Source organism: Lynx canadensis, chromosome A1 (genome assembly GCF_007474595.2).
Source record: "Lynx canadensis isolate LIC74 chromosome A1, mLynCan4.pri.v2, whole genome shotgun sequence".
In the NCBI taxonomy this organism is placed as follows: Eukaryota; Metazoa; Chordata; class Mammalia; order Carnivora; family Felidae; genus Lynx; species Lynx canadensis.
This window is the reverse complement of record NC_044303.2, coordinates 208,529,805-208,555,841: the sequence shown is the minus strand read 5'-3', so window position 1 is coordinate 208,555,841 and position 26,037 is coordinate 208,529,805. Positions and strand designations below refer to the sequence as shown.

General features: G+C 33.7%; 1 protein-coding gene across 8 annotated transcripts in view; it reads right to left on the bottom strand.

Moving 5' to 3' along the window:
• Positions 1–26,037, bottom strand: part of RICTOR (RPTOR independent companion of MTOR complex 2) — a 119,238-nt gene that overhangs the window by 48,030 nt on the left and 45,171 nt on the right. For 7 of the 8 annotated variants that reach the window (XM_030330811.1, XM_030330828.1, XM_030330819.1 and 4 more), the window contains 5 exons: positions 18,639–18,703; positions 17,224–17,355; positions 11,414–11,477; positions 7,136–7,262; positions 2,144–2,313 (listed from right to left, as the gene is read on the bottom strand). In XM_030330811.1, the coding sequence (XP_030186671.1) occupies positions 2,144–2,313; positions 7,136–7,262; positions 11,414–11,477; positions 17,224–17,355; positions 18,639–18,703 (558 nt within the window). Of the gene's footprint in view, positions 1–2,143; positions 2,314–7,135; positions 7,263–11,413; positions 11,478–17,223; positions 17,356–18,638; positions 18,704–26,037 lie in introns of those variants that run through there. The other variant, XM_030330865.1, reaches the window with a different exon arrangement.

Genomic DNA, 26,037 nt, shown 5'->3' with positions numbered 1-26,037 from the left:
TTTTAGGCCTTCCAACTTTTGCCCACGGCTCCTCCTACAGGCCATCTGCAATTGCATGCACTGGGGGCTGCAGCATATTCCACCATGCTTTCCTCAGGACTGGACATCACAGCCTTTGCCCTGCACAGTCTTGTTTCAGCAAATGTCTAAAGGGGTAAATCAGACGTGGTCTGAGGAATTTTCCTGTTTCTAGGCTTGTCACTCCATACCTGCATGACTGCCAAGTAAGTCTGGTCTTCTACCAGGCCCACGTCATGTTCTTAGCCGTTAGCCTAGGCCCCAAATCTGCAAATGCCCCAAAGGCACCTCTAGGTGCTCAGGGCAACTCTCAAAGAATCTTCCTTGTCTAGAATTTTACTGCTTACACAGCTCTATACTGCTTTAAATATATGACTTTCCTAATTATTCAGCTTTTCTAGTTTCCATAACAGATGCTATGAGCTATCCCATTCTACTCTGAAGTAGGAGTTTAAAAAATACATTTTTTAAAATTTACTATAAAAAAATTACAATTAATTTACAACCCTGATAGACTGTCTATTCTGATAACACTATTATATTAAATCCATACATTTTTCTGTCTGAGGCTAAAACGTATCCCAGATAGTAGAAATAAATGCCAGGGTAAATTTAAAAAGGGATTTTTAAGAGGAGGAAGATTTGGGGCTAACAATAGAGACGGTAGCAATGAAAACAGTTCTTCTGTATGCAGTAAATGGAAATCAAAGTATCAAATTAGAATCACATTTTGTAACATATAATTAATAAAAGTGAGGACAATATTCTCTTGGCACACTATATAATGATGATGAATAATATCCAGGGTAACCAATATTCGGTGAATATTTACTATGTGCTAGGTATTAAATAAAACATTTTATGTACATTAGAATCAACATATATAAAGTACCCAGAAATACTGTCTAACTCATTATAAGCATTACATGAGTGTCGGCTGGTGTTACTACCACTACTATTATTATAGTATTTACTGTTCACAATAAATCTTTTGAGTTGAAAACCATGACCTTCATTTTACCTAAGCAAAAATGGGCCCAAGAAAGGCTTATAACTTAGCCAAAGTCATAAATCTAATAGGTCACTGAGCAAAAAAATCAAAACCAGATCTGTATAGTACAAAGTCTATGCTCCAAATTACTATGCTATTCTGGGGAAATCTTGTTAAAGGAAAAAAGAACTAACATTTGTGGTTTTAAAGAAGTATATACAAGCAAAGACACTAGTGTACTTAAATGTCTGCCATATTCTTTTGAGGGTTTTTTTTTTCACTTCAGTCTTTGCTAATCTGTTTTATAATTACATAGGAATAATAAACAGGCCTATTATATTACCTTCCTTTACTATAATTGTCTCACCAATGCTAAAATTATAGTTTTTCTACTTGGTTAAAAAAAAAAACAGGCTAAACATATCAAAAGTGCTAGTTTATTCCCATTGGACTCCCATTAATAATGAACATATTTGAAATCACTTAACTAAGGAGAATATTGTACTTAAATATGTTAGTTAATTATAAAGGCTGTCACTTTTATAATCTCAAATATTTCTACTAGCCCTAATAAAACCAGACTACAAGATTTAAGACAACTTTCATAAAATAATTTAGACAGATACATGACAGAACAATACATCTTTTATACCTTGCATAATTTCATACCCAAATATTAAATTGTAAAGTATTTTAAAAACAAAGATTCGTACTCTATTTCTTTGAGTTGCTAACAAGTATTTCCAAGTTCAGAGAATTTTAGCATGGGTTAACAAATAAGTAGTATATAATTAGCAGGAGTTATTCACACAACGTACTAAAGTTCTTAAAAAGAAATGGTTCTCTTAAACAAATGTGTATGTAACCTGACTTGTGCTCAAATTTGATTAATAAAGTTTTCACAGATAATAAAAAAAAAACAACTTCACTTTACATGTTGATGAAATATTCTTGAGAAGACTATTTTCAATTCAGTCCAAACTGAATGAGTTATAAAATACTGCTGGGGATAAGCCAGTCTTCATTAATTTAGGTTTGGTAATTAATGCTGTGCTGCATCTGTTAACTTAAAAATTTCAAAGTATGTACTTAAAGTCATATCTTAAAACTAGAAAAGGATATTAAAGTTCCTACCTCTAATTCTACATCAGCTCGCACATATTGTCGGGTCTTTGGATGATTAAGGAGGTGCAAAATTGTAGTAATGAGGGCCTCATTTATTCGACTTAATTGGCAATCGATCACATTTTTCAAGATGGTGTTTAGTCCACCTCGAAGGGCCACCACCTCTGGATTCTGAAGTGCTAAAATAAAAAAGAAAAACTTAATAAATTTACGTAGGAGATAAATAATAAAAAGTAATAAATCGGGGATTTTATTTTGAAACTTAATTTCCTTTCTTACTTGAAAAACTTTCTAGTCAAAGACATTTAAAACATGAATAATATATATCTAATAAGAGTCACTGAATATACCTCCCCAAACCCTGAATTTTTTTAACATCTCTGAATTGCTTTTTTTGTGTCCTTTGTCCATATTTTACTGGAATAGTTCTTCTTCCATACCAATTGCAAGAAATTATTCAACCAATTTCAAACCTTTTATCTGTTTTGCAATTTAACTTCAGATTTTAAGCTCAGAAACAGCTCCCTTAAAAGATCAGGCATTTTCTGATCATGTGCGTACATATGTGTTTTAAATGAGTTCATTGACCACCATTTCAGTTTTCAATCTGTCAGGAAATTGAGTTTTGCATTGATAGCTCAATTTTTTTCAAATGTTTAATCAATTATCCCAGCATGTTTCCCAACCTGATTTTTATCCTTCTGATACACTAAAATTTTCTATTTACCAGAGTCTGCAACTCAATTCTTTTTCCTTTTTTCTCTCTTAATAATTTAGCTTAATAGCTTTTTAAAAAATAAATTAAAAATAAAAACCTTTCCATTCTCTTCCATTTATTGTCTCTCAAAAATGTTTACATGGTTGGATCTCTCCGGTTTATTCTAGCTTAATTTTAGAATTAGGTTTCTTCTATTTTTTCTAAATTGAGGCATAATTACATACAGTAAAATCCACAGATCTTAATGCTACAGTTCAACAAATTTTGAGTAATTTTTATTCTCGTTACCAACATCCAATCAAGATACACAAATTTCATCATCCTAGAAAGTTCCCTAACACCACCCCTTCCACTACACAGACAACCAATGTTCTCATTTCAACCCATATAGGTTAGTTGTATATTATTGAGAATCAATTGGATAAATTCAAAAGTCAAAAGTAACCCCCCACACACACACACAAGTCTTCCATATTTCTTACTAAGTTTATTTGTTATATACAGTTTTCTTTTCTACTTTGGAAATAGTATCTTTTTCTATTATACTTACTGATTATTGCAGAAACACAAATCTATCAAATCTATACTGTCACATGTTGCCACTGTATTGAATTACTAAAGTTCTGTTTTTCAGCTGATTGAGTTTTCCAGATATATCATCTACAAAGAGTATCTTCTTTCCAACACATAAACTTCATTTATTATTTAAACTTACTAACTTGGCTGAAAGTTTTTAGCAATACAAATTAGGATTTAACGTTTGTAGTATTTATAGAGATCCACCATTAAAAATAATACAGAATGTTGGGGTGCCTGGGTGGCTCAGTTGGTTAAGCGTCAGACTTCGCTTAGGTCATGATCTCACAGCTTGTGGGTTCAAGCCCTGCATCGGTCTCTGTGCTGACAGCTCAGAGCCTGGATCCTGCTTCAGATTCTGTGTCTCTTCTTTCTACCCTTCCCCTGCTCACGCGTGCGCTTGCTCTCTCACAATAAATATTAAAAGAAATTTTTTTAAAGAATATAGAATGTTGATCTGAGATAAATATTTTAGAATGTAAACAAAGGAGGCTTCTAATTATTTTACTTTATGTATGTGTATAGGTATGTGTGTGTATACGTGTATCTATGTGTATATGTATATAAAATGATAGTTTCATTAAAAAATTGGTAGGTTTCCATATTTTAATACTTTCATTTATATTATACTATATAAGAACTCTCTCTGTTCCTTGAAACAATTTTTTTAAGACAAAACTACCTGAATGAGTCTTTTTGGAGGCAATTATTTCATCAAGTACTTTTATGGTTTTTGATCTATTTTCTATTTTTAGTTGATTGAAATCCATTCATTTCAAATATACATAAAAATTATCTCATAATTAAAAAGCTCCTATTTTCTTCTTCATTTGTATATTAATCTTTTGTTTCTATGTTTTTCAAACAATAGTGTGTATATGTTTGTGTACCTGTGTATGTTTCTCTTCCAATTAACAGATTTTTTTAATGTTTATTTACTTTGAGAGAGAGAGAGAGAGAGGGAGCGAGAGCGAGCAAGAGCACGTGCACGCAAGCAGGGAAGGGGCAGAGATAGAGAATCCCAAGCAGGCTCCGCATTGTCAGTGCAGAGCTGGGGGCAGGGCTCGGATATCACCATCCATGAGATCATGACCTGAGCCAAAATCAAGAGTCCGACACTTAATTGACTGAGCCACTCAGATGCCCCTGACATAGATTGTTTAAATAATTTTTTTCTTTATTTTTTTTTTCAACATTTATTTATTTTTGGGACAGAGAGAGACAGAGCATGAATGGGGGAGGGGCAGAGAGAGAGGGAGACACAGAATCGGAAACAGGCTCCAGGCTCTGAGCCATCAGCCCAGAGCCTGACGCGGGGCTCGAACTCACGGACCGCGCGAGATCGTGACCTGAACTGAAGTCGGATGCTTAACCGACTGCGCCACCCGGGCACTCCAATAATTTTTTTCTTTAATTAAGACTCTTCATTGTTGCTTTTCTCCTGCTTACCTTAAAATTGATTTTCTTTCCTTCTTTTTCTATTTCTTGGGCTCACGTACTCATTTTCAATGCTTTTTGCTTAATTATAAAAGCATCTTACAGTAAGTTAACTCTAACTATAGCTTTCCCAAGCATCCCATACACTGACATGTCAAATTTTCATTATTTTCAAAATGTCATTAATTAGGGAGTGCCTGGGTGGCTCAGGCAGTTGAGCATCAGACTCTCGATTTCAGCTCAGGTCATGATCTCATGGTTCATGGGATCAACCCTGCACTGAGCTCCGAGCTGGCAGTTGCCTGGGATTCTCTCTCTCTCTCTCTCTCTCTGCCCCTCCCCCAGTTACACACTCTCTCTTAAAATTAGACTTTTTTTAAAAAGTACTTAATTTAAAAAAAGTCCTTAATTAAATTTCTGACTGTCGTATTTTTCTTACTTTTATGTTTTTTTGAAAGAGTGTGTGTGCAAGTGGGGGAGGCGCAGAGGAAGAAAGAGAATCTTAAGCAGGCTCCACGCCCACTGTTGAGCACCCCCAAGGCTCGGCTCAACCGCACAACCATGAGATGACCTGAACCAAAATCAAGAGTCCAACACTTAACTGACTGAGCCACCCAGGGGCCCCCTGACTTTGTCTTTAAATTCACAGGTATTGTGAATGTATTTCTAAATCTTCAATAATAGGGTCTGATTCTCTTATTTAGTTTAAATTCTGTCATTAATTTATTACACCAAGAGTGAATGTTAACCTATACCAGCTCTAATTTTGGTGGGGAAAAAAATTATCTTACCATTTAAAACTGTATTTTTTGGTTTGAAGTGAGGCTGAACTTTTTTTTTTTTTCAATATATGAAATTTATTGTCAAATTGGTTTCCATACAATACCCAGTGCTCATCCCAAAAGGTGCCCTCCTCAATACCCATCACCCACCCTCCCCTCCCTCCCACCCCCCATCAACCCTCAGTTTGTTCTCAGTTTTTAACAGTCTCTTATGCTTTGGCTCTCTCCCACTCTAACCTCTTTTTTTTTTTTCCTTCCCCTCCCCCATGGGTTTCTGTTAAGTTTCTCAGGATCCACATAAGAGTGAAAACATATGGTATCTGTCTTTCTCTGTATGACTTATTTCACTTAGCATCACACTCTCCAGTTCCATCCACGTTGCTACAAAGGGCCATATTAAGTTCTTTCTCATTGCCCTGTAGTACTCCATTGTGTATATAAACCACAATTTCCTTATCCATTCATCAGTTGATGGACATTTAGGCTCTTTCCATAATTTGGCTATTGTTGAGAGTGCTATAAACATTGGGGTACAAGTGCCCCTATGCATCAGTACTCCTGTATCCCTTGGGTAAATTCCTAGCAGAGGCTGAACTTTTTAAATATGTTTATTAGCCATGTATTTCTTTGAGAATTATTTATTTTTGCTACTGATCTGTATATGAGTAAGTTATTTGCCAATCATGTCTGTACCATTTCTTTCTTTCTTTCTTTGTTCTAGTACTGCATGTTTTCTTGTCTCCTTACAATCAAATCTATAGCTGCTGAAATCTGTTTGATTTTTTTTGATAATTCAAGACTCCTCTTCCTTACAATGATCAGATAAATATTCATCCATTTTTTACCCCGTTTTTCCCCCATTTAACTCTTTAATGCTTCTGCATTTAGATTCTTCTTCCTTCTTTAATGTATGATGGAGTTTGTTGTTTTAACTCACATCAAGATACAGTGTGGTTAACTAATGTCTGAGACCCAGACTTTAAAGGATTTTATTCTAATTACTGGAATTTGGACAATTCCTAAAATCCGATAAGCTAAATTTTTCATATCTTTGTATCAATGACTAAGATTTCATGTATGAAAGGCATTTGAAGAATATCATATTCTTATATTCTTTCTAAAACACTACATTTGTTGGGGCGCCTGGGTGGCTCAGTCGGTTAAGCGGCCGACTTCGGCTCAGGTCATGATCTCGCGGTCCGTGAGTTCGAGCCCCGCGTCGGGCTCTGTGCTGACAGCTCAGGGCCTGGAGCCTGTTTTGGATTCTGTGTCTCCCTCTCTCTGACCCTCCCCCGTTCATGCTCTCTCTCTCTCTGTCTCAAAAATAAATAAACGTTAAAAAAAAAAATTTTAAAAAAAATAATAATAAAATACTACATTTGTATTACTTGAAGAAAATTCTGACCCAGTTCACATTTAAAAATGTTACATTCTTATATATATACTTTCTAAAACGCCTCATTTGTATTACTTGAAGACAATTCTGACCTAGTTCACAGATAATGGCAATGCATGCTCGGACCATTCTGTCTCTTTCTTGAAGTCCGTCATTTCCAACTGCTATTAATGAGTTGGCCACAGAGCTAGGAAACAAGGAAGCATTCACAGTAATCATCTGGAACAGGGAGGAATCAGAAAAAGAAGTTATTTATTTCATAACACATGTTTAAAACCTACTATGTTCAGATTGAGGTGTTCACAACCATAGAATATTTATAAGATCCAAGCATCAATTTTAATCTTCTTCTTCATGGGTACATTTCAAAGGATTACTAGATCTAATAATTAATGCAACAGATATTAATAATCATTACTATGGAAAAATGTTGGCTTTTTTTCCCTAATAGTTCAGACTATGAATCAGTTAACTGACAGGATGTAATGTTTCTGAGATTCTAAGCTCCTGTGGAGTAGGCACTGTATTTTACACAACATTTCAGAACCCAGACGAAGGAAATCAGTGGTAAACAGTTGTCAACACACTGCTGTACTATAACATTCCTGACTTCCCCTCATATAATCACCACCAAGGTATGTTCCACCAATTTACCTCATTATGCATACTCTTTCTCCCACCAAACTCTAATTTTTCACTTTACTGCCAAAGATGCCTAATAATCTCCCTGTCTCTACCCATCACTTGTTGCTATGCAAACGGCAAAGTTAGTAATCCATAATCGATCTTTAATACTTCAAGAATTATGATGCAAATAGTATGTATCTGGTGACAAAACTTTTTGGATGAATCTTCCTTTAAATGAAAAGTTTAACTGGAATACTGAAAATAGATTTGGAATCTATTCCAAATTTGCAATACTGAAAATAGATGACATATTTCCAGTTTGGAAATCAGAAAGAAAATAAATTATGTAGTTAATTACTGTTTAATAAATAAAGACTATTTGGTAGATGAACTATTTCAAAATAACAGGTCCCTGGAGTGGGAATAATTAATCTGTACTAGATGTTATTGGATTTATAATCCTGTGTATCAAGGGCAAGTGATTTGCCTAAATGAATCCCTTTCAATTGTAAAAAATCTGTGATACGTTAATCTCTTATTACATGAATAAAGAAATAATACATGAAAAAAATTGATGGCTTCATTGCGGCTTCAATTAGGCAATGAGTAGAATTTCAATTGGATAAAGAATAAGAACAGCTGAAAAGCAGGAAAATTATATAGAAAATGAGTGAGACAAAACCCAGGGAAGATTTCCTGGATGGGGCGGGGGGAATATCAAGAGACATTGAAAATGAACCAGCAAACAAAAAATCTTCCAAATGAATGAGACAGGTGAAAGAGAAGGAAAAATAACATGGATATTCCTTAATTATTCATGGAACAAGGTATCCTAAAACAACAAATGTTTCTTGCTTTTCTTTAAAAATAAAGAAGATTAATACTTATACAGAAAATTTTTAAACTTTTAAAATGCATATAAAAAACGACAGTGACCTAACCATTGTAATATTAATATTAATTTCTACTAAGTCAGTTGCCAAGATGTTGCTGGAAAAAAAAGAAATACGTACTTTGGTTGTTAAAATTACCAAGGAAATTACAGTTCCTCTAACCAATACTGGCCACTATTCACTCAGCAAGTATATTTTCCTTTTAACTCTACCTGCTTTTAGCTAAACCAAGGAGGACCCCTGAGCCATCATTCTTCCTCTGAGCCTGTATCCTACCACCAGGTATAAGCAATTTTCCTGCTCTTGGATTCACCAATGATATCTGCCTTAAATAACTCTGTTATTTCAGAACAGAAGAAAATAGTATTTTTCTTATAGCCTTACTAAATTGTAAAGGGTATGTTTACTTTTACTGGGCTGTTTTATAAACTAAATTGTAACGTGCCAAAACCTTTTACAAAACTGAAATAAGATATTTACTGAATAATTCAGAGAAGCTGAATTTAACTGTTTGAATCTACCTGGAATTGTCTTTTCTTCTGAATGCAATTTTTAGAGCAGCAATTCCCAAAGAATGGTCCAGAAAACTAGGTCTCTAGGATATTTTCAGAGATTCTGTGAAGTTAAAACTATTTTCATAATAATACAAAGACCTTATTTGTCTTTTTTACTCTCCATCTCTCACAAGTATATACTGAAGCTTCCAGAGGCTCCATAGAATGTGAAATCACAACAGATTGAGTGCAGAGGCAAATATGACAATCTAGCTACTACCTTCTAGCAAGACAAACATTTAAGAGATTTTCAAAGATCTCAAGTAATGCCACTATGTTCACTAAGTTTCTTTTTGGAAAATATGGTTATTTTTATAAAAATGTTTATATGTGATGGGCTTATTTTTAATATGCTTATATTTTAATTGCTCATGCATAATTCCTAGTATGACAAATATTGACATATATCAACTCAAATAACCAAAGTTATTTTTGTTCTTCAGAAACAAATTTGGTTTTCTTGAATTCTCAAAATCATGGCAGAAGGAGAGACTGTATGAGTAAGTAAAAACCATACATCTAATTTTTAAATTTAAATTTGAAGAGTCAAATCACAGTCCCAATGCAATAGTTCACCTGTAACAAAAATATTGTAATCTATCTTCAATATCACTCTTACTAGAATTGTGAATTTTTTTTAAGACACTCATCCATTTACTTCTTCCTTACTATGCTCACCTGTGGGTACCATTACTAACTACAAGCTGGACAATTGGAAGAAAAAGGAGAAAGAGGAGATCTAGTTAATGTACAAATTTTATGTTGCACTGAATTCAAAGGTGGGTAAAGAGGAGAAGGGTTAAAATTTTTAATGTTTTAAAAATAACTGAAATAATTTTAGATGTTTTTACATTAAAACAACTATATACTGCATGAGTCTCATAAATGTTTAGGATAAAACATAGTACCTAGGATGAAACATGAAAAATTCTTACATAAGCTGATTTCTAACCAAGTTAAAACTCTTAGTTCATGGTGTTCTTCTGCCATTAGGGTATCACATTAAATAACAATAAAAATTCCTTGAAAACCTCTTATTAGAAGTGTTACAGATTATCCTTAACATTATTGCAGAATTTAGATTTTGACCTTTTATCCTGTAACATGGTCTGAACTGCTTATTGTAACTGCCTATGGATTGTATCCAAATTCATCTCCAAAACAACCAGCTTGTAACTAGTTGTGACATGCATTTAAATGGTATTAATTCTAAGCATACAAGTAACAAAAATCAGAGTGGGGAACAAGTAATTCTCTTTCTCCAATAACATATCAAAGCAGTAATTTCATTTACATGTCTATTACAGGAAGAAATACAGTAGTTCCTCCCTACCCCCTTATCCATGGGGGATATGTTCCAAGACCCCCAGGGGATGACTGAAACCACAGATGGTACTGAATTTTATAAGTAAACTATACTAAAAGCCTACTTTTGACTGGAAGTCTTACATAGTCAATCAACACATATTTTGTATGTTATATGTATTATATACTGTGTTCTTACAATAACATAAGCTAGAGCAAAGACACTGTTAAGAAAATCATAAGGAAAAGATAATGCATTTATAGTTCTGTACTGTATTTATCGAAAAAATCCATATGTATACATATATTGTCTGTGTGTGTGTGTGTGTGTGTGTGTGTGTGTGTGTGTGAACCCACGAAGCTTAAACCCGTGTTGTTCAAGGGTCAAGTATACTGTTTTTTACTGTACCTACATACCTATGATGAAGTTTAAATCATAAATTAGGCACAACAAGAGATTAGCAACAATAACTAGCAATAAAATAGAACAATTATAACAATATATTGTAATAAAATTTATGACTGTGGTCTCTCTCTCAAAATATCTTATTGGACTGTACTCCCCCTTCTTGTGGTGATGTAAGATGATAAAATGCCTATGTGAGGACGTGTGTGAGGTGATGCTCTAGGTACTGTGACATAACATTAGGCTACCACAGACCTCCTGACCATATGGCAGAAGGCAAACCAAGCTTGACCTCGGGTAATCAAAACTGCAAATAAGGGGGGACTGATGTATTCTTTACAATGAACATTTTATCAAAAAATACTGTGCTAGCTGTACCCGATCACATAATCACACAAAATATTTATGCTTACCTCTAGGTTTAATAGGCCTATTTACCTCATATAAGTTTAACCAAGCAAAAATGTTTAATGAGAATTTAGCCTTTTTTCTAGAAAGATTTCATAAAACAGTCTAAATCTAAAAATGTAAAATATTTAGCATGAAAACCAAAACTCTGCCTTTTCTCTCAGACATAGAGCATACCTTTCTGACTAATCGAAGTGCTTGTGTCCTCTCTACCTCGTTGCTCTGCTGTATGTCAATGCACCTAAATAATACACAAAATATTTAATTATTGATAAAAAGTCTTAGTAAACAGTTTTTTGTATAATACCACCAGATCAGACCCACCTTCATAATGTTATATGGTATTTTAAATTTTAACACATGTGATTTTTCAGTACCAGCAGATATTTAGTTAACTTACATCTCTCTAGCGATATTTGTTATAATAGAGCATTTCAAAACTACTTCATTTAAAACTCCAGAAAAGAAGAATATAGTAAATAATTTACAGAATTATGTACATCGATAGAGAAATAATGAACTTATAAAAAAGCTAAGTATCAGAAATCTACTGAAAAGATTATTCATCTATCTTTGATAAAATTCACAATTTTATAAAAACTGTGAAGGAAAAACTTTTCCAGCTTATGTTTTAGTTTAAATGTGATTTTTAACCAGAGCCTACATTTTATATATTATGACTAAGTTAAAAGTCATATACTAGCCACAGGAATTCTATTTTTCCAAATATAATTTAATATCTAAGTGCACTTCAAAACTTAATGCTCAATCAGATATCACTTATCTAACATTTCTCTGTAAAATTTATTAAATTACTCAATTTCTTAAGAGTCATTGGTTTATGTAGCAGAATAACTCATTTTTATTTATGTTTAGGTAGTTCACTATTCTAATCAATACATATAGATAGTTTGCTACTGAAAAAGCATTTCTTCTATCTGAATACAATTAAATCTAAGACAATTTTATTAAAAAGTAAATAAACACAGAATCTCATTTCTGGCCACAACAAAGTAGCTGGATCAGACCAACCCTCCAGCCAAAAACAACTATAAAGATTAAGTAAAATACTTCCTTAAAAAAGTATTTTAAAATACTTTTAAAATGTTAAAAGGGCAATGGATGATAATCTCTGAAAAGAGATGGACAAGCTCCACATCCAACCAGGCTTTGTCCCGAGAGGCACGTGTCAATCCCCACTTTTAGGGAAATAGAGTCCTAGCAGAAAACAAAAGTCTTGCAACACTGGAGTGACAGGTTGAACTTTGGTGCAGCCAATGTGGCTGTGACTTAAGGGGAAAAATCCCAGAGGAAAGAAAACATAGGAAAGTGAATGCAAATCTTCATGCAACCTCCTCTCCAAGGCACCTATAATTCCTATGTTGTGCGGAAGCAGGGTAAAAATCCAAGAAACCAAACAAAAAGCTACTGCTGCAAAGCTAAGGAATTAAGCAGAAATTTAAGCAGGTGCATAATACTCTACAATAGATAGTAGGACTCAAGGCTGGTCAAGGTGAAGAGGTTCTGCTAAACATCTACAACTATTACTTGAGATCCCAAATATAGCCACTCCATAGAGCAAAGGCAAAGCTAAAAGTAAACTTTAATGAAATCAGTGTGATAAGCCAACATTCTAGAATAAAGCTCAAGTGTCTTAAGAGGAAAACAGCATGATCCAAAGGCAGATATCCTGAATACATAATTTTTACATTCAATCATATAATAATATGAAGTATGCTTTAAAACAAAACAAAAGGCCAAGTCACCAAAATCCAAGAAAAGAAAATTACAACCAAAATAGAACACTGGTGATTCACATATTGTTGTTGTCCTAAGAAGGCTATAGATGCCTATGATAAATATGGTCAAAGTAAATAGAAGGAAACATGGAGAAATAAAGCAGCGACCTAGAATCTTTAAATAAGAGTAAAACAAATCATAGAAATACAGTAACAGAAATTAAAAATTCAAGAGACTGATGTACTAGCAGGACAGAGTTAAAAAACAAACAAACAAACAAAACAGGTGAGTAGAAAGTAACCACACTAAAGCACAGACATTTACCACAGAAGTTGAAAATACAGTAAGGACATCAGAGACCTGTGGCACAGTGAACAGATCCAACACTTCTCCCAGACATGGGAGAAGAAAGAACAGAAGAGAAGAAAACCTTTTAAATAGCCAGAGAAAAAGATGTATCACTTACAAAATATCAACAAGAGACTACTTACTGTTCAAGTTAAAAAAAAAATCCAGAAGACAGTAACTTATTTAAAGTATTGAAAAGAGGAACCAGTCACAAAAATAGCCTTCAAATATGAAGGCAAAAAGAGAAACATTTACAGACAAATAAAAGATGAGAGAGAATTCATCTCAAGAAGACCTGCATTACAAGAAACAGTAAAGGAAATTCATCAAACAGAAAGTGATGCAAGATGAATGAAAATGTGCAAATACAAGAAAAAATGACATCAGAATGAGTAAATAATGTAGGTAAATGTCAACAGTTCCAGTTTAAAACAGTAGGATTTTGTAGGGTTACAAATATATGTAGGAATAAAAACTATAACAGCAATACAAAGAGCAGAAGGGAGATGATATAAACCATTAGAGGTTTCCTGCATTGTTCTGGTTGTAATAAAACGCTAAACCTGAATATCAAGGATATGAGTTGTAATCTCTAGGGCAACTGCTAAGCGAAGACTTTATAACCAAGATATTAATAGAAGAGGAAAAGAAATTGTGCGCTATTGCAAAAGAAACAAAAAGGAGGAACACAAAAACAAAGAGCCAGTGTGACAAACTCAACATAGCAAACAAACTCAAATGTATGAGAAAATTAACACCAAGAAAAACTCATAAATAAATATATATTTATATAATTACATTGCATAAAGTCCACAGACCATGCATATTAAAATACACTAGACAGTCTAGATGTTCCAATTAGAAGACAAAGATAAGATAATCAAACTAGATTTAAAAACAAACAAAAAACCTATATGGTGTTTACAGGTGAGAAAATTTAAATGTAAAGACAAAAATAACAGAAAGTAAAAGGATGGTAAAGGATATATCTTGCAAACCCTAAATCAAAGTGAGGATAGCCATATTACTATGAGGTAACATGAACCCTCATAAAAGATGTACTCCTAGGAATAAAGAGGGACATTTCATAACTATAAAAGTATTAGCCCAATGTGAAGGTTTAACAATTCTAAATATGAATGGTTCAAAATATATAAATGATTGGCAAAAGGAGGAGAAAATCTGAATAGTACTATAAGTGTTAAAGAAATTGAATCTGTAATCTTAAAACTACTTAAAGAAAACCCTCTGCCTAGATTCACTGGTAAATTCTGGGGGAAAAAAACCAACAACAATAACAGTATCCACCTTACATAAAGTCTTCTAGGGAACATAAAAATAGGGCAACGCTTCCCTAGTTGTTTTACAAAGCAAAAAACAAAAAACAACTTCTTGGTTCCAAAACTAAACCAGGACATTAGAAGAATGGAAAAATATAAGCCAATACCATTCATGAACTTAACTACAAAAATCTTCCACAAAATATTATCAAACCAAATTCAGTTAATATTTAAAAAGGACAAAACACACAACGAACATGTGGTGTTTACTTCAGGAATGCAAACAAGGAATATAAAAGTCCATGAAAAGCCTACAGCAAGTATCACAAATAATGGCAAAATACTGAATACTTTCAACCTGAGTTCAGAAGCAAAATAAAGTTGTCCATTATCACTATTTCTAGTCAGTGCAATAAGGCAAGAAAAAGAAAGATACTAAACTTAGAAAGGGAGAAATAAAACAGTCACCATTTGCAATTAATGATTACATACATAGAAACTGTAAGATAATTTTGACAACAATTAGAATTGAAAAACTGAATCTAGCAAGATCACTAAAGGAAGTTGACTATCCAAACCCAAACCCAAAAACTCACAATTATTTTTCATATATTAGCAGCAAAAAATATGAGAAAGAAAAAATTTAACTTACATTAACACTATCATTAAAAAGTACCTTAGAATAAACATAACAAATATGTGCAAGACCTCTGCACAGAAAACTACAAAATACTGTTGAGAGACATTACAGTTCCAAGTAAATGAAAGTTTAGAGTATGCAATATTAAGATATCAATTCACCCCAAATTAATCTAAAACTTCAGTGCAATTACCACTAAAATCCTAGAATGTTTTAAGGAAATGGACAAGTTGGTTCTAAAATTTATATGAAAATACAGGACATAAAATAGCCAACACAGTCTTGAAGAAAAGTTGGAGGACTTACACCAACAGATATTAACACATATCAAGCTGCAGTCATTAAAACAGTGAGAAACAGGGGCAAGAACAGACAGACAGACTAACTAAAGAGACTAGGGAATGTAAAAACAGATCCGTAACTATCAGTTATCTGGTTTACAACAGAAGTGTCACTACTCTAGACAAGAGAAGAAAATCTCTTTAATAAATGCTGCTAAAATGTACTGCATATCCATAAAAATGAATCATGACCTGACGCCTAATTAAACATACAAAGGAATAAAACCTTTCGGGGAAAACATAGCATAGTATCTTCTAAGAGTACAAGAACATTAACTATAAAATCAGATTCTATTATTTAGGAAGAGACAAAAGGCAAAACAGACGGACTTGGAGAAGATACTGTCAATACATACTCCTGCTGAAAGGAATCATATCCAGAACATCAAGAACTCCTATATAATGAGACAGACAATTCAATATACAATTCAATATACAAATGAACAAAAGACAAGGATGCCCAAATAGCCAACAAACAAATGAAAGGTGCTTAACATCATTCCTCATTAGGGAAATGCAAACTAAAACCACAAGGAAACTCGGGGCGCCTGGGTGGCTCAGTTAGTTAAGCGTCTGACTCTTGATTTCGGCTCAGGTCATGATCTCATGGTTCAGGAGTTTGAGCTCTGTATCAGGCTCTGCACTGACAGAGCCTTTCTCTCTAAAAAACTAAATAAACTAAAAAAACAAACAAACAAACAAACAAACAAAAAACCCCAAAAAACAAAACCCACAAGGAAACTCAAAATGAACTCTACACCAGAAAGTCTAGAAGTAAAAACTGAAAGCAAGTGCTGATGAAAATGTTGAGAGACTGGAACTTTCCAACATCATTGGTAGGAATATAAACCAGTTCAATCACTATGGAAAAATGGCAGTATTTAGGAAAGCTAACTAGACATAAACCTATGATCCAGCAGTTCCTACACATACCTAAGAGAAAGTAGTGCATATGTCCACCTATAAGAATGTTCAGGCGCTCAACAGGTTAAGCGCCCAACTCTTGATTTCACCTCAGGTCCCGATCTCACGGTTCCTGAGATCAAGCCCTGCATGGGGCTCTGGGCTGACAGCATGGAGCCTGCGGAACCTGTTTGGGATTCTCTCTCTCCCTCTCTCTGCCTCTCCCCCGTGCAAGCATGTGCTTTCTCTCTCTCTCAAAAACAAAACAAACAAAAAAGAAGAAAAAGAATGTTCAGGGCAGCTTTACCCAAAATAGCCAAATACTGATAACAACCCAGAAAATCACCAATAGAATGGAAAAAATGAACTACAGTCTATTCATAACATGAAATATTACACAGCCTTTAAAATAAAAACCAACCTGGATAAATCTCACAAGTAACACTGAGGAAAGAAAAGAGTAACTATGTAATTTTCCAATATATGATGCTCAAGAACAGGGAAAACTGGTTTACAATGAGAAAAAGCACAATAATGTTTAGTATTGGTTGCAGACAAAAGGGAACCTGACTGGGATGCTGAAAATATTCTCTTATTTAGGATAATGGGGTACTAGTTTGTATATATTTATAAAAATTACCAGGTTTTACACTAAAAATTTGTACACTTCATGATATGCATGTTAAAACTTAATACATAATTAAAAAAGAAAAAACACAGCTCTCGTAAAATTACCTTGCTATTAAGTAGTCCACTTTCAATTTTAGCACCTTCTGCAGAATACTGGAGTCTTGGATGAGATATCGAAGAGCTCGCAGCCCTGCTGCCCGCACTTCTTTTGCTTCATTCAATAAAGCTAACCGCAAACTGCAGGAAAACAAAAAAGTTTTGCTGCATGAGTTTCAAATACACATAAAACTATGGTACCAAATTCTTCCTTAATTTGAAATAAGCAAAACTACCAGTCATTTTACATATATAAAAATCATTCACTGTAATATGGAACTTCAGTAATCTGTGCTGCTTGGTATATTCTTAAAAATCAAGAAAATGTTATTTTGTCCTACTTTCTGTAGTTTTATATAAGCAATGGGAAATTAAATATGCTTTTTTCAAGGTATATCACATACACCTCTACAATTATTCCTCTCTGCCTACCTGGTTCCACCCCTCTCAAGGAATCATTGGCTTAGGGGTACCTGGGTGGCAGAGTTGGTTACGCATCTGACTCTTGATCTTGGCTCAGGTCACGATCTCACAGTTTGTGAGCTCATGCAGCACACTGGCTCTGTGCTGATGGTGCTGAGCCTACCTGGGATTCTGTTTCTCCTCCTCTCTGCCCCTCCCCCGCTCATGCATGTGTGCACTCACTGTCTTTCTCTCTCGAAGCAAATAAATAAACTTAAAAAAAAAGAATCACTGGTTTAAACCAATAAATACTTTATGGCAGTAGGCACAGACTATATATATGTTTTAATTCCTAAGCACACCAAAAAGATGGCTCTTGAGATTATAACATTATGTCTCTGTCAGTGGGCTTGAGAAAATAAAGTCTACCATCAGCACACTCTATCTTAAGGGAGGTCTAGAGATAACTGTACAGGTTCTTCTTGTTCTTAGGAATTAAGAGCTCTTGTTCTATGAATTTCAGATTTAATTTAGGAGCTTAAATAGTAGAAATCCATGTATTTTCCATCATTAGCTTTGATTAATTACATTTGATAATTAAAAAGTATCAGTAAGAACAACAGGATAACAATTAAAAAGTACTGGAGATCCGGGGCACCTGGGTGGCTCAGTCGGTTGAGCCTCCGACTTCGGCTCAGGTCATGATCTCAGTTTGTGAGTTCGAGCCCCGCACTGGGCTCTGCACTGACACCTCAGAGCCTGGAGCCTGTTTCAGATTCTGTGTCTCCCTCTCCCTGCCCCTTTCCCGCTCATGCTCTGTCTCTTTCTGTCTCTCAAAAATGAATAAAAGTTAAAAAAAAATTTTTTTTTAAGTACTGGAGATCATAAATTTTTCTAATGTTCAAACAACTGTTTCCACAAAATTAAATATAAGGTGTCATACTATCTTTTTGGTTTAGAATTAGTAAAATTGGAATTACTAAAATCCAGAGAGGTGAAGGAGAGAACTAAACTATACTTACCAAATTATGATATCCTCATAGTTAAAACCCAATTTTTCTTCACTATGGCCAATATCACAAAGAAGCTGTCAGAAAACAAAAGTATGTGAATGTGTTATGTATTTTTGTCTATTTACGTATACATTCCCTTTTAGACTGAAAAATATAGTATTTATCTCCAACAAATATCAGAAAATATATGATTTTATTACTGTTCAAGTATGCATATTTATTTCTACTGCATTACTGTGTTTTTATTTGACCTGCCAGTTTTAGGTTTCTTTAACCCTCCTTTTTGTTTTCATTTGAATCAACCAATTATGCTTTATTATTCTTTATCCCCCCTCAATAAGTTTACAGTTTTAAAACTATCTTTTGATGGTTACCATTGAGATTACAATGTGCATTGTTAACTAGTAACAGTCTAACAGATATTATTACTTTACCATGTCCTCAACAATGCTAGACTCTTAAAACACTTGAACTTCATTTACTACCCTCACCTTTCACTTTACTGTTGTTTTTTCTACCGATGTTTCAAGCCCCATAACACATTACGGTTATTTTTACTTTCAGTTAATATTTAGTCAATATCAATTTATATTTGCCAACAATTTCACCTTTTCCATTATTCTTCATCTCAGTGTTATCTTAACAGGATATTCTTCCTTCTGTCTAAAGAATCCTCAGTTTGTTGTTGACTTGTTTTATTGGGTGTTTTTATTTACTTAATTTTTAGCCAAGGTTGCTGGTAACAGATTCTTTAAACTTTTGTTTACATGGAAATTTTTTTTTTCACTTTATTTTTTGGAGGATTATCTTCCTGGATTTATAGATTTATGGGTTAGCTGCTATTTTCTTAAAAGCTTCAAGATGGTTTCTATTATCCCTATTGAAAAGTCTGTTATCAGTCTTACTATTGGCTCTTTTGAAGATTTTTTTTCTCTTTGTTTTTCAGCAATCTTAGTGTTCAGGTGTGGTTTTCTCTGTATCTACCCTGCTTAGGAAAACAGAAATTCCCAAATCTCTGGTTTGATATATTTTAATTAGCTTTAGAAAATTTTGTACATGATCTCTTCAAAATTACTTATTGCCCAATTCCCTCTCTTCTCTTTCTGGTAATTCAAATGTCAGATCTTTTGGTGTGTACTGCAAATCTCTAAAACCTGTTTTCTATTTTCTCCATTCTCTTATCTCAGTGCTTTGGCTAGATATTTTCTATTTATCTATCTTCTGATCTGGCTAATCTTCTACCACACCCGTCTATTGAGTTCTTGACTTTTAGACACTGTCTTACCATTCTTGAATCTTCATCTAACTTTACACATATCAATAATAAAAAAAAAAATCTTCATTTTCACCTATTCTCTCCATATTTCCTCTATTTCCTTGACATGTAAATAATAATTTAAATATTTGAAGTGCTTATTATATAAATGTATGTGAATGATGTAGATTGCCTGTAGATCCGTTTCTACTATGTTCTTCCTTTCATTGTAGTCATGCAGTCCTGTCTCTTGGTATACCCTGCAATCTTTGTATATAAAAACTTGTACAGACTCCTGATAATATCTTTCTCCACAGAGGGTTTATCCTCTTTGTTAAGTCACTGGACAAAACTAAGTACAGAAAAGTTGCTGCTCTGTTAAGTTTCAATCTACCTCTGGTTTTCCCTTTTCCTCCCCACTCCCCAGGTTTTAACTGAAACCTATTTTCAACTGAAACCTAAGTTTCAACTGAAACTTATTTATTGTTGAGGGAATTAGTCCCAAGAGGATGACATACCTATTTCTGTCTGACAAAAACACTACAAGCTCCATCCTTATTTTCAAACATTCTTTTGCTTTAGATTTTTAGGTTTCCCATCTCAGATAGTCCCAGGATTCAACAAATGTACTGAGACAAGAATCTCCTTCTAGTAGATTGCCCCTAGGTCTCCACCAAAAGTCTGTGCTGTTTTTTCTGCTGAGTACTCCTGGGCCTAAGGTCTGAGTCCCTAGCTCTCTGCCCACACTCTAGCCAGTATCTCCTGGCAAAAGTTGTTGGAGAAGTAAACTCACCTCCACAAGCTTCTCCCTTCTCCAAAGCTGTGGCTCCTATATTTCTTTTTGACTGAGCAGTTTCCTGCTATACCTTCAAACAGGCTTCCCTTGTTTTCATTAAGAACACTGATCTAATACTAACTACTTCCCTCCCACCTGGATGGTATATACCACTTTAGTCTGAGTTTTGAAAACTGACTTACCTAAAAGTTACATAGAAGTTTCTCAAGTTATTTGGAGGGCCTAACTCAAATGAATTCAAGAGATTGATCATTTAATTAACACTGAAGAAACAGAAGGGATTCCAAGTGCTATTATTCTCCCTCAGTATGAAGTTATGAACATCTTAACCATACAGAATAAACCAACCAAAGTGGTGGCCATCACATTGGTCTCTGTGAAAGGAATGGACCCAAGAACGTATTTTAAAAGGCACAAAACTGTAGAAATACAAAGCTAATCCTATCTTATTGGTAGGCTCCTTATAAAATTTCCTATCCAGTTTCTTCTTTAGAAGGAAAAAAAAAAAAAGGCAAAAAAGAAATGTTCCAAATAGAAGAAGGAAGAGACTAGGAATAGAGTAGCTATAAGATAACGCAATATTTTCACAGCAGGGAAGGACACTACACAAATGATCACTTTGTGTGGTAAGGAAATGCTGTGTAAATAAGCAAATAGGCAAAACAAGCTGAAAAGTTTTTGTTCACAGGTCTTTATCCAAAATGTTTATATTATAAAATCCTCAAAATTCTGAAATATGATGAACAAAGAAGCTACAGACCTTCAAACGGCATGAAATTTTGTCATTTTTATTGCATTTTGTTGCGATGTTAAAAGTACTAAAAAATGGGAGGATGAGGACATCTTTATACATAGATACAGATTTAAAATACAATGTAAGATTTCCTAAGCTTTGAGACAAAAGAGAGGAAAATTTATATATCTCTAAAAAGCCAACTGTATACCTAAAAGTTAAATGACATATTAGTCAAAAATATTTGTAAAACTATGATAAGCAAAAGGTTAAGGGCTTGTATTGGTTTGCTAGGGCTGCTATAACAAATACCACAGACCAGGTGGCTCAAACACAGAAACTTATTTACTCATGATTCTGGAGGCTAGAACATCAATGTATCTTGACAGATTCTTTGTTTTGAGGTCCTCTCTCCTTGGTTCTCTCTGTCTTCATATGGTTGTTCCTCTGTGTATATCTTTGTACTAATCTCCTTGTTTTATCAGGACACTGGTCATATTGCACTGGAGATCACCCATATTACCTAATTTTACCTCAACTGCCTCTTTAAGGGCCGTATCTCCAAATGCATAAACATTTTGAGGTACTGAGGGTGAAGGTTTCAACGAATGAATTTTCGGAATACATAATTCCGCCCTTAACATTCTAGCCTCACATAGCAAAGTAATATAAGCAGGCTCTTATAATGTGAAAGGCCTAAACAAGTTGGGGAAAGATCACTGAGAAGAGGCCAAGAAAAAGTAAAAAGAATTTAATAACATGACGTATTTCCTGTTTCCTAAATTCTGAACCAAATACACTGAAAAGTGCCGTTTGAAACAAAGTTTACCAAACTAGCAAGAAATTCCTTTTTAACATGATTATTCCAAATAAGATAATACATTGTCAGCATTATAAACTGAAATTATAAACCGAAAACATTTTATAAAATAAATTGGAAAAATGCAGGGCACTTGGGTGGCTCAGTTGGTTGAGAATACGACTCAAATTCCACTCAGATCATGATCTCAAGGTTTGTGGGCTCATGTCAGGCTCTGCCCTAATGGCCTGTTTGGGATTCTCTTCCTCCCTCTCTTTCTGACCCTCCCCTGCTCCTGCATGCTCTCTCGTGCATGTTCACTCTCTCAAAAAATAAACAAGTGAACATTTTTTAAAAATTGGAAAAATGTACTATGGTCAGGATCTGCTTTTGGTGATTTATATGAACAAACTAATCTAAAATGTAAAGTGGTTCAAGCATAAGAGGCTCATGACATTATTTACAATGGTAAAGAACTGGAAACAAAATATTCATAAAGGAGGAAACTTACACAACCTATTAATATTATATAATATTTAAACATAAGGAAAAACATGCATAATGTACCCTGGTAAGATGGAAAAAATTCTAAAAGATGTATTTTTTTTAAGATACATATTTAAAAAGTCTATACCATCAATATTTTAACACCAAAAATGAAAATGCAATCATAGGTAATTTATTTTCCTCTCTATGCTTTTCTGTATTTTAGAAATGTTAATATATATTGAATATGTATTACATAATCTAGGGATGGTTAACTATATAAAGAATTCATGAATAGGAACAGAAATAACATTTATTGACTATTAATCTTGTTAACCCTAGAAAATAATATTTTTGTAAATGAAGACAAATGAGGCTTGAAGATAGTAGGTAATATGACTTCCCAAGGCCAAAAAACTATTAAGTGGTAAAGCCAGAAATCTGACCAAGCCAGTCGGGGTCCAGAGTCCACTGTGAAAAATGTTACTACAATTTTGTATTAAAATTAGTCACACAGGGACAAAGGAGGAGGGGAGACTGGATATAAAAAATAAAGAAATAACTGAATATTACCATCTTTATTTCATATCTCCAGCCTCAAAAATGGTATGACTCAAAAGTCTGGAGAACTGTACTCTGGTCATAAACGCATAAAACAAGTAAGTGAAATTAACTATTATTTTTTCCAAAACAGCTAACTAAAAACACACATAAAAACTGCCCATTTCAAAGGATTGAAACACACATAAAAACTACACTTAACACTATTAAACATAAGTTAGTATTTGAGATTTCCAGGTATTTGAGATTACTAGCATTGTCACTGTATGGTACCATACATTATTTAAAAAAAAAAACAAAAAACAACTGCTTATCATAGTATTATGCTCACTTAAACCTTGGACATATTCCAACTCAAACAATAGAAAAATGAAGCTTACAAGTTGTTTATATCAACATATATAAAATATTGTTTTTAAAATGGGAAAAATGTTACTTTCTTAAACTGATTTGTTTATCTCAATTCCTAAAAAGGCAGTAATTCCATTTTTTTTCTGCTACAGTAGCAATGGATGTTAACAAAATACTTTGAAATCCTAGAAATAAAGTAAACAAAGTCTTGTCAAGGGTTGGTAGAGTATTTAAGTAGCTTAAGTATGCACTTGGTTCTCATTTTTTGTACTATCTTTTTCACACTTGCCAGGTATCCTTGTAGAAAACTATAGATTCAGAGAAACACAATTCCCAAATTACTCACCTTTTAGACACAAAATATATGACTGTCCATCAATTCTAACATCTGTTAGAGTTAGCAGTTTTGATGAAAAATTAAAAAAAAAACCTCTCAAAGTTATTATTATGATCTCCAAAAACCACAACTTGAAAAGTATTTTGAAAGGACTATCATTTCCTGCTATCTAGTATCACTGCAAGATAAAAATTTCAACTGCAAGAAACATTTCTTTTTCTTTTCTTTTTTTTTAACTGCAAGACATACTTCTGAGAAAAATGTCCACTCAGTTGGAAACTAGAATATCACAAGTAAAAACTAAAAAGAACAATTTATAACAAAACAGCATATTTGTCATTTTCAGTGCCTAATTCCCAAAGATAGTAATAAATGTTAGGGTGATGCTTTCAATGTGGTTAATTAATGTTTTTGTTTCCAGAATTATAGAAGAGGATCTTCTTAATTAGTCTTAAATGAAAATATCCTTTTTGAATTAGAATTATCCCAAGTAAAGACTAAGCTTTCTATATATAAATAATTCACATAAGAATAAGAAATCACAGAAGACACTGGTAAGATTTCGGAATTTTTAATTATCAAAAAAAATATACTTTCACTTCCCATCACCAAGAGTTCACCTATTAGAAGTTTCAAAATATTAGGAATAAACTATTCTAGTATAAAATTCTTATAGTGACTGACTCACTACTTTACTAATAATCTCCTAATTTAAATAACCAAACCCTAAAGTACAAATTAAACCCCTTAAGTCTTACTCTAGGAATAGGCCAAAAACAGCAAGAAGAACCCTAAACTGGTGCGTTTAAACAATGAGAATCTTATCCTGCTTCAACAACTGATTGAATTACTAATTAATCTTCTGTCATTAAGTAGTAGTTTGTCCACTACTATCTTAGCCATTTCTGGTAATTTCTTGTCTCCTGTATAAGTTATTAAAATGTAACACTGCCTTCTCTATCACGTAAGTGTGTTAAGAATAAAATCATGAATTATGCTTAGAAATCACTGAAGACCTTTCAAAATATAAGAATCCGTATCCTAACAGATACTGATGCAAAATGCAAAATTATTAGACATCACACTTTTCACTGGGTTTCTGTTGCTCCCATCCCATGTGTTTTTATGACTATCGGTTACGATGCCTAGCTGAATGTGACCAAAATGAGAGAACGTATAGTAGACGATAAGAGAGGGCTACCCTCTCCTTTTAGGAGAGCTGTAAAGATGATGTATCTTAGCCAAATGATAGGTGTTTCAGAATGAAGCTAACTTTAAAAAAAAGAGAGAGCTGTGAAATGGGAGAGACAGAATGCAATTAACATTTTTTCAGCCCTTGAATTGTTTTGTTTGAAATTAGGACACAGCATTTGGTTTTCCTCATCGTGAGAGCAAATAACTTTTTTTTAACTCTAGCTCTGTTGGATTAAGTTTGTTGAATTTGTTTCTTATAAGGCTTTCTTATAAAAACTGAGATATCCAAAAGGAGCAATCAACAATATTATATTCTGACAAAGGTAAAATAGAAGTCTAAACTATCTCTAGGTAATTAAAATATCTGAGATGCTTATTAAAAGTACAATTTTTAAAAAAGATAATGATCAATTAAAACAGGGCAGTTAAATGCTATGTTATTCCCATTTTACTCATATTGCTCTGAAGGTTAAATGCATAGTTCTCCCAAATAAGCAACAGATCGAGTAATCCAAATATATATGTATATATTATCACAGATAAGATTTCCACAGCGTGGTCTTTTCTGAGTGCTTTTTTTTTTTTTTTTTTAGAGAGAGAGTGCATGCATGAGCAAGGGAGAGGGGTTAGGGGGAGAGACAGAGAGAGAAAATCTTAAGCAGGCTCCATGCTCAGCATGGAGCCCAATGCAGGGCTCAATCCCATGACCCTGGGATCGAGACCCAAGTCAAAATTAGTCACTCAACTGACTGAGCCACCCAGACACCCACAGAACGCACTGTAAAAGCTGGTTTTAAAATAAGAAATACAAAGGCTTTGGCTAAGTAATCACACTTCAAAAATTCTATTCAGCACAAGGAAGTACACAAGTGTTACTATACATGATTTAAAATAGC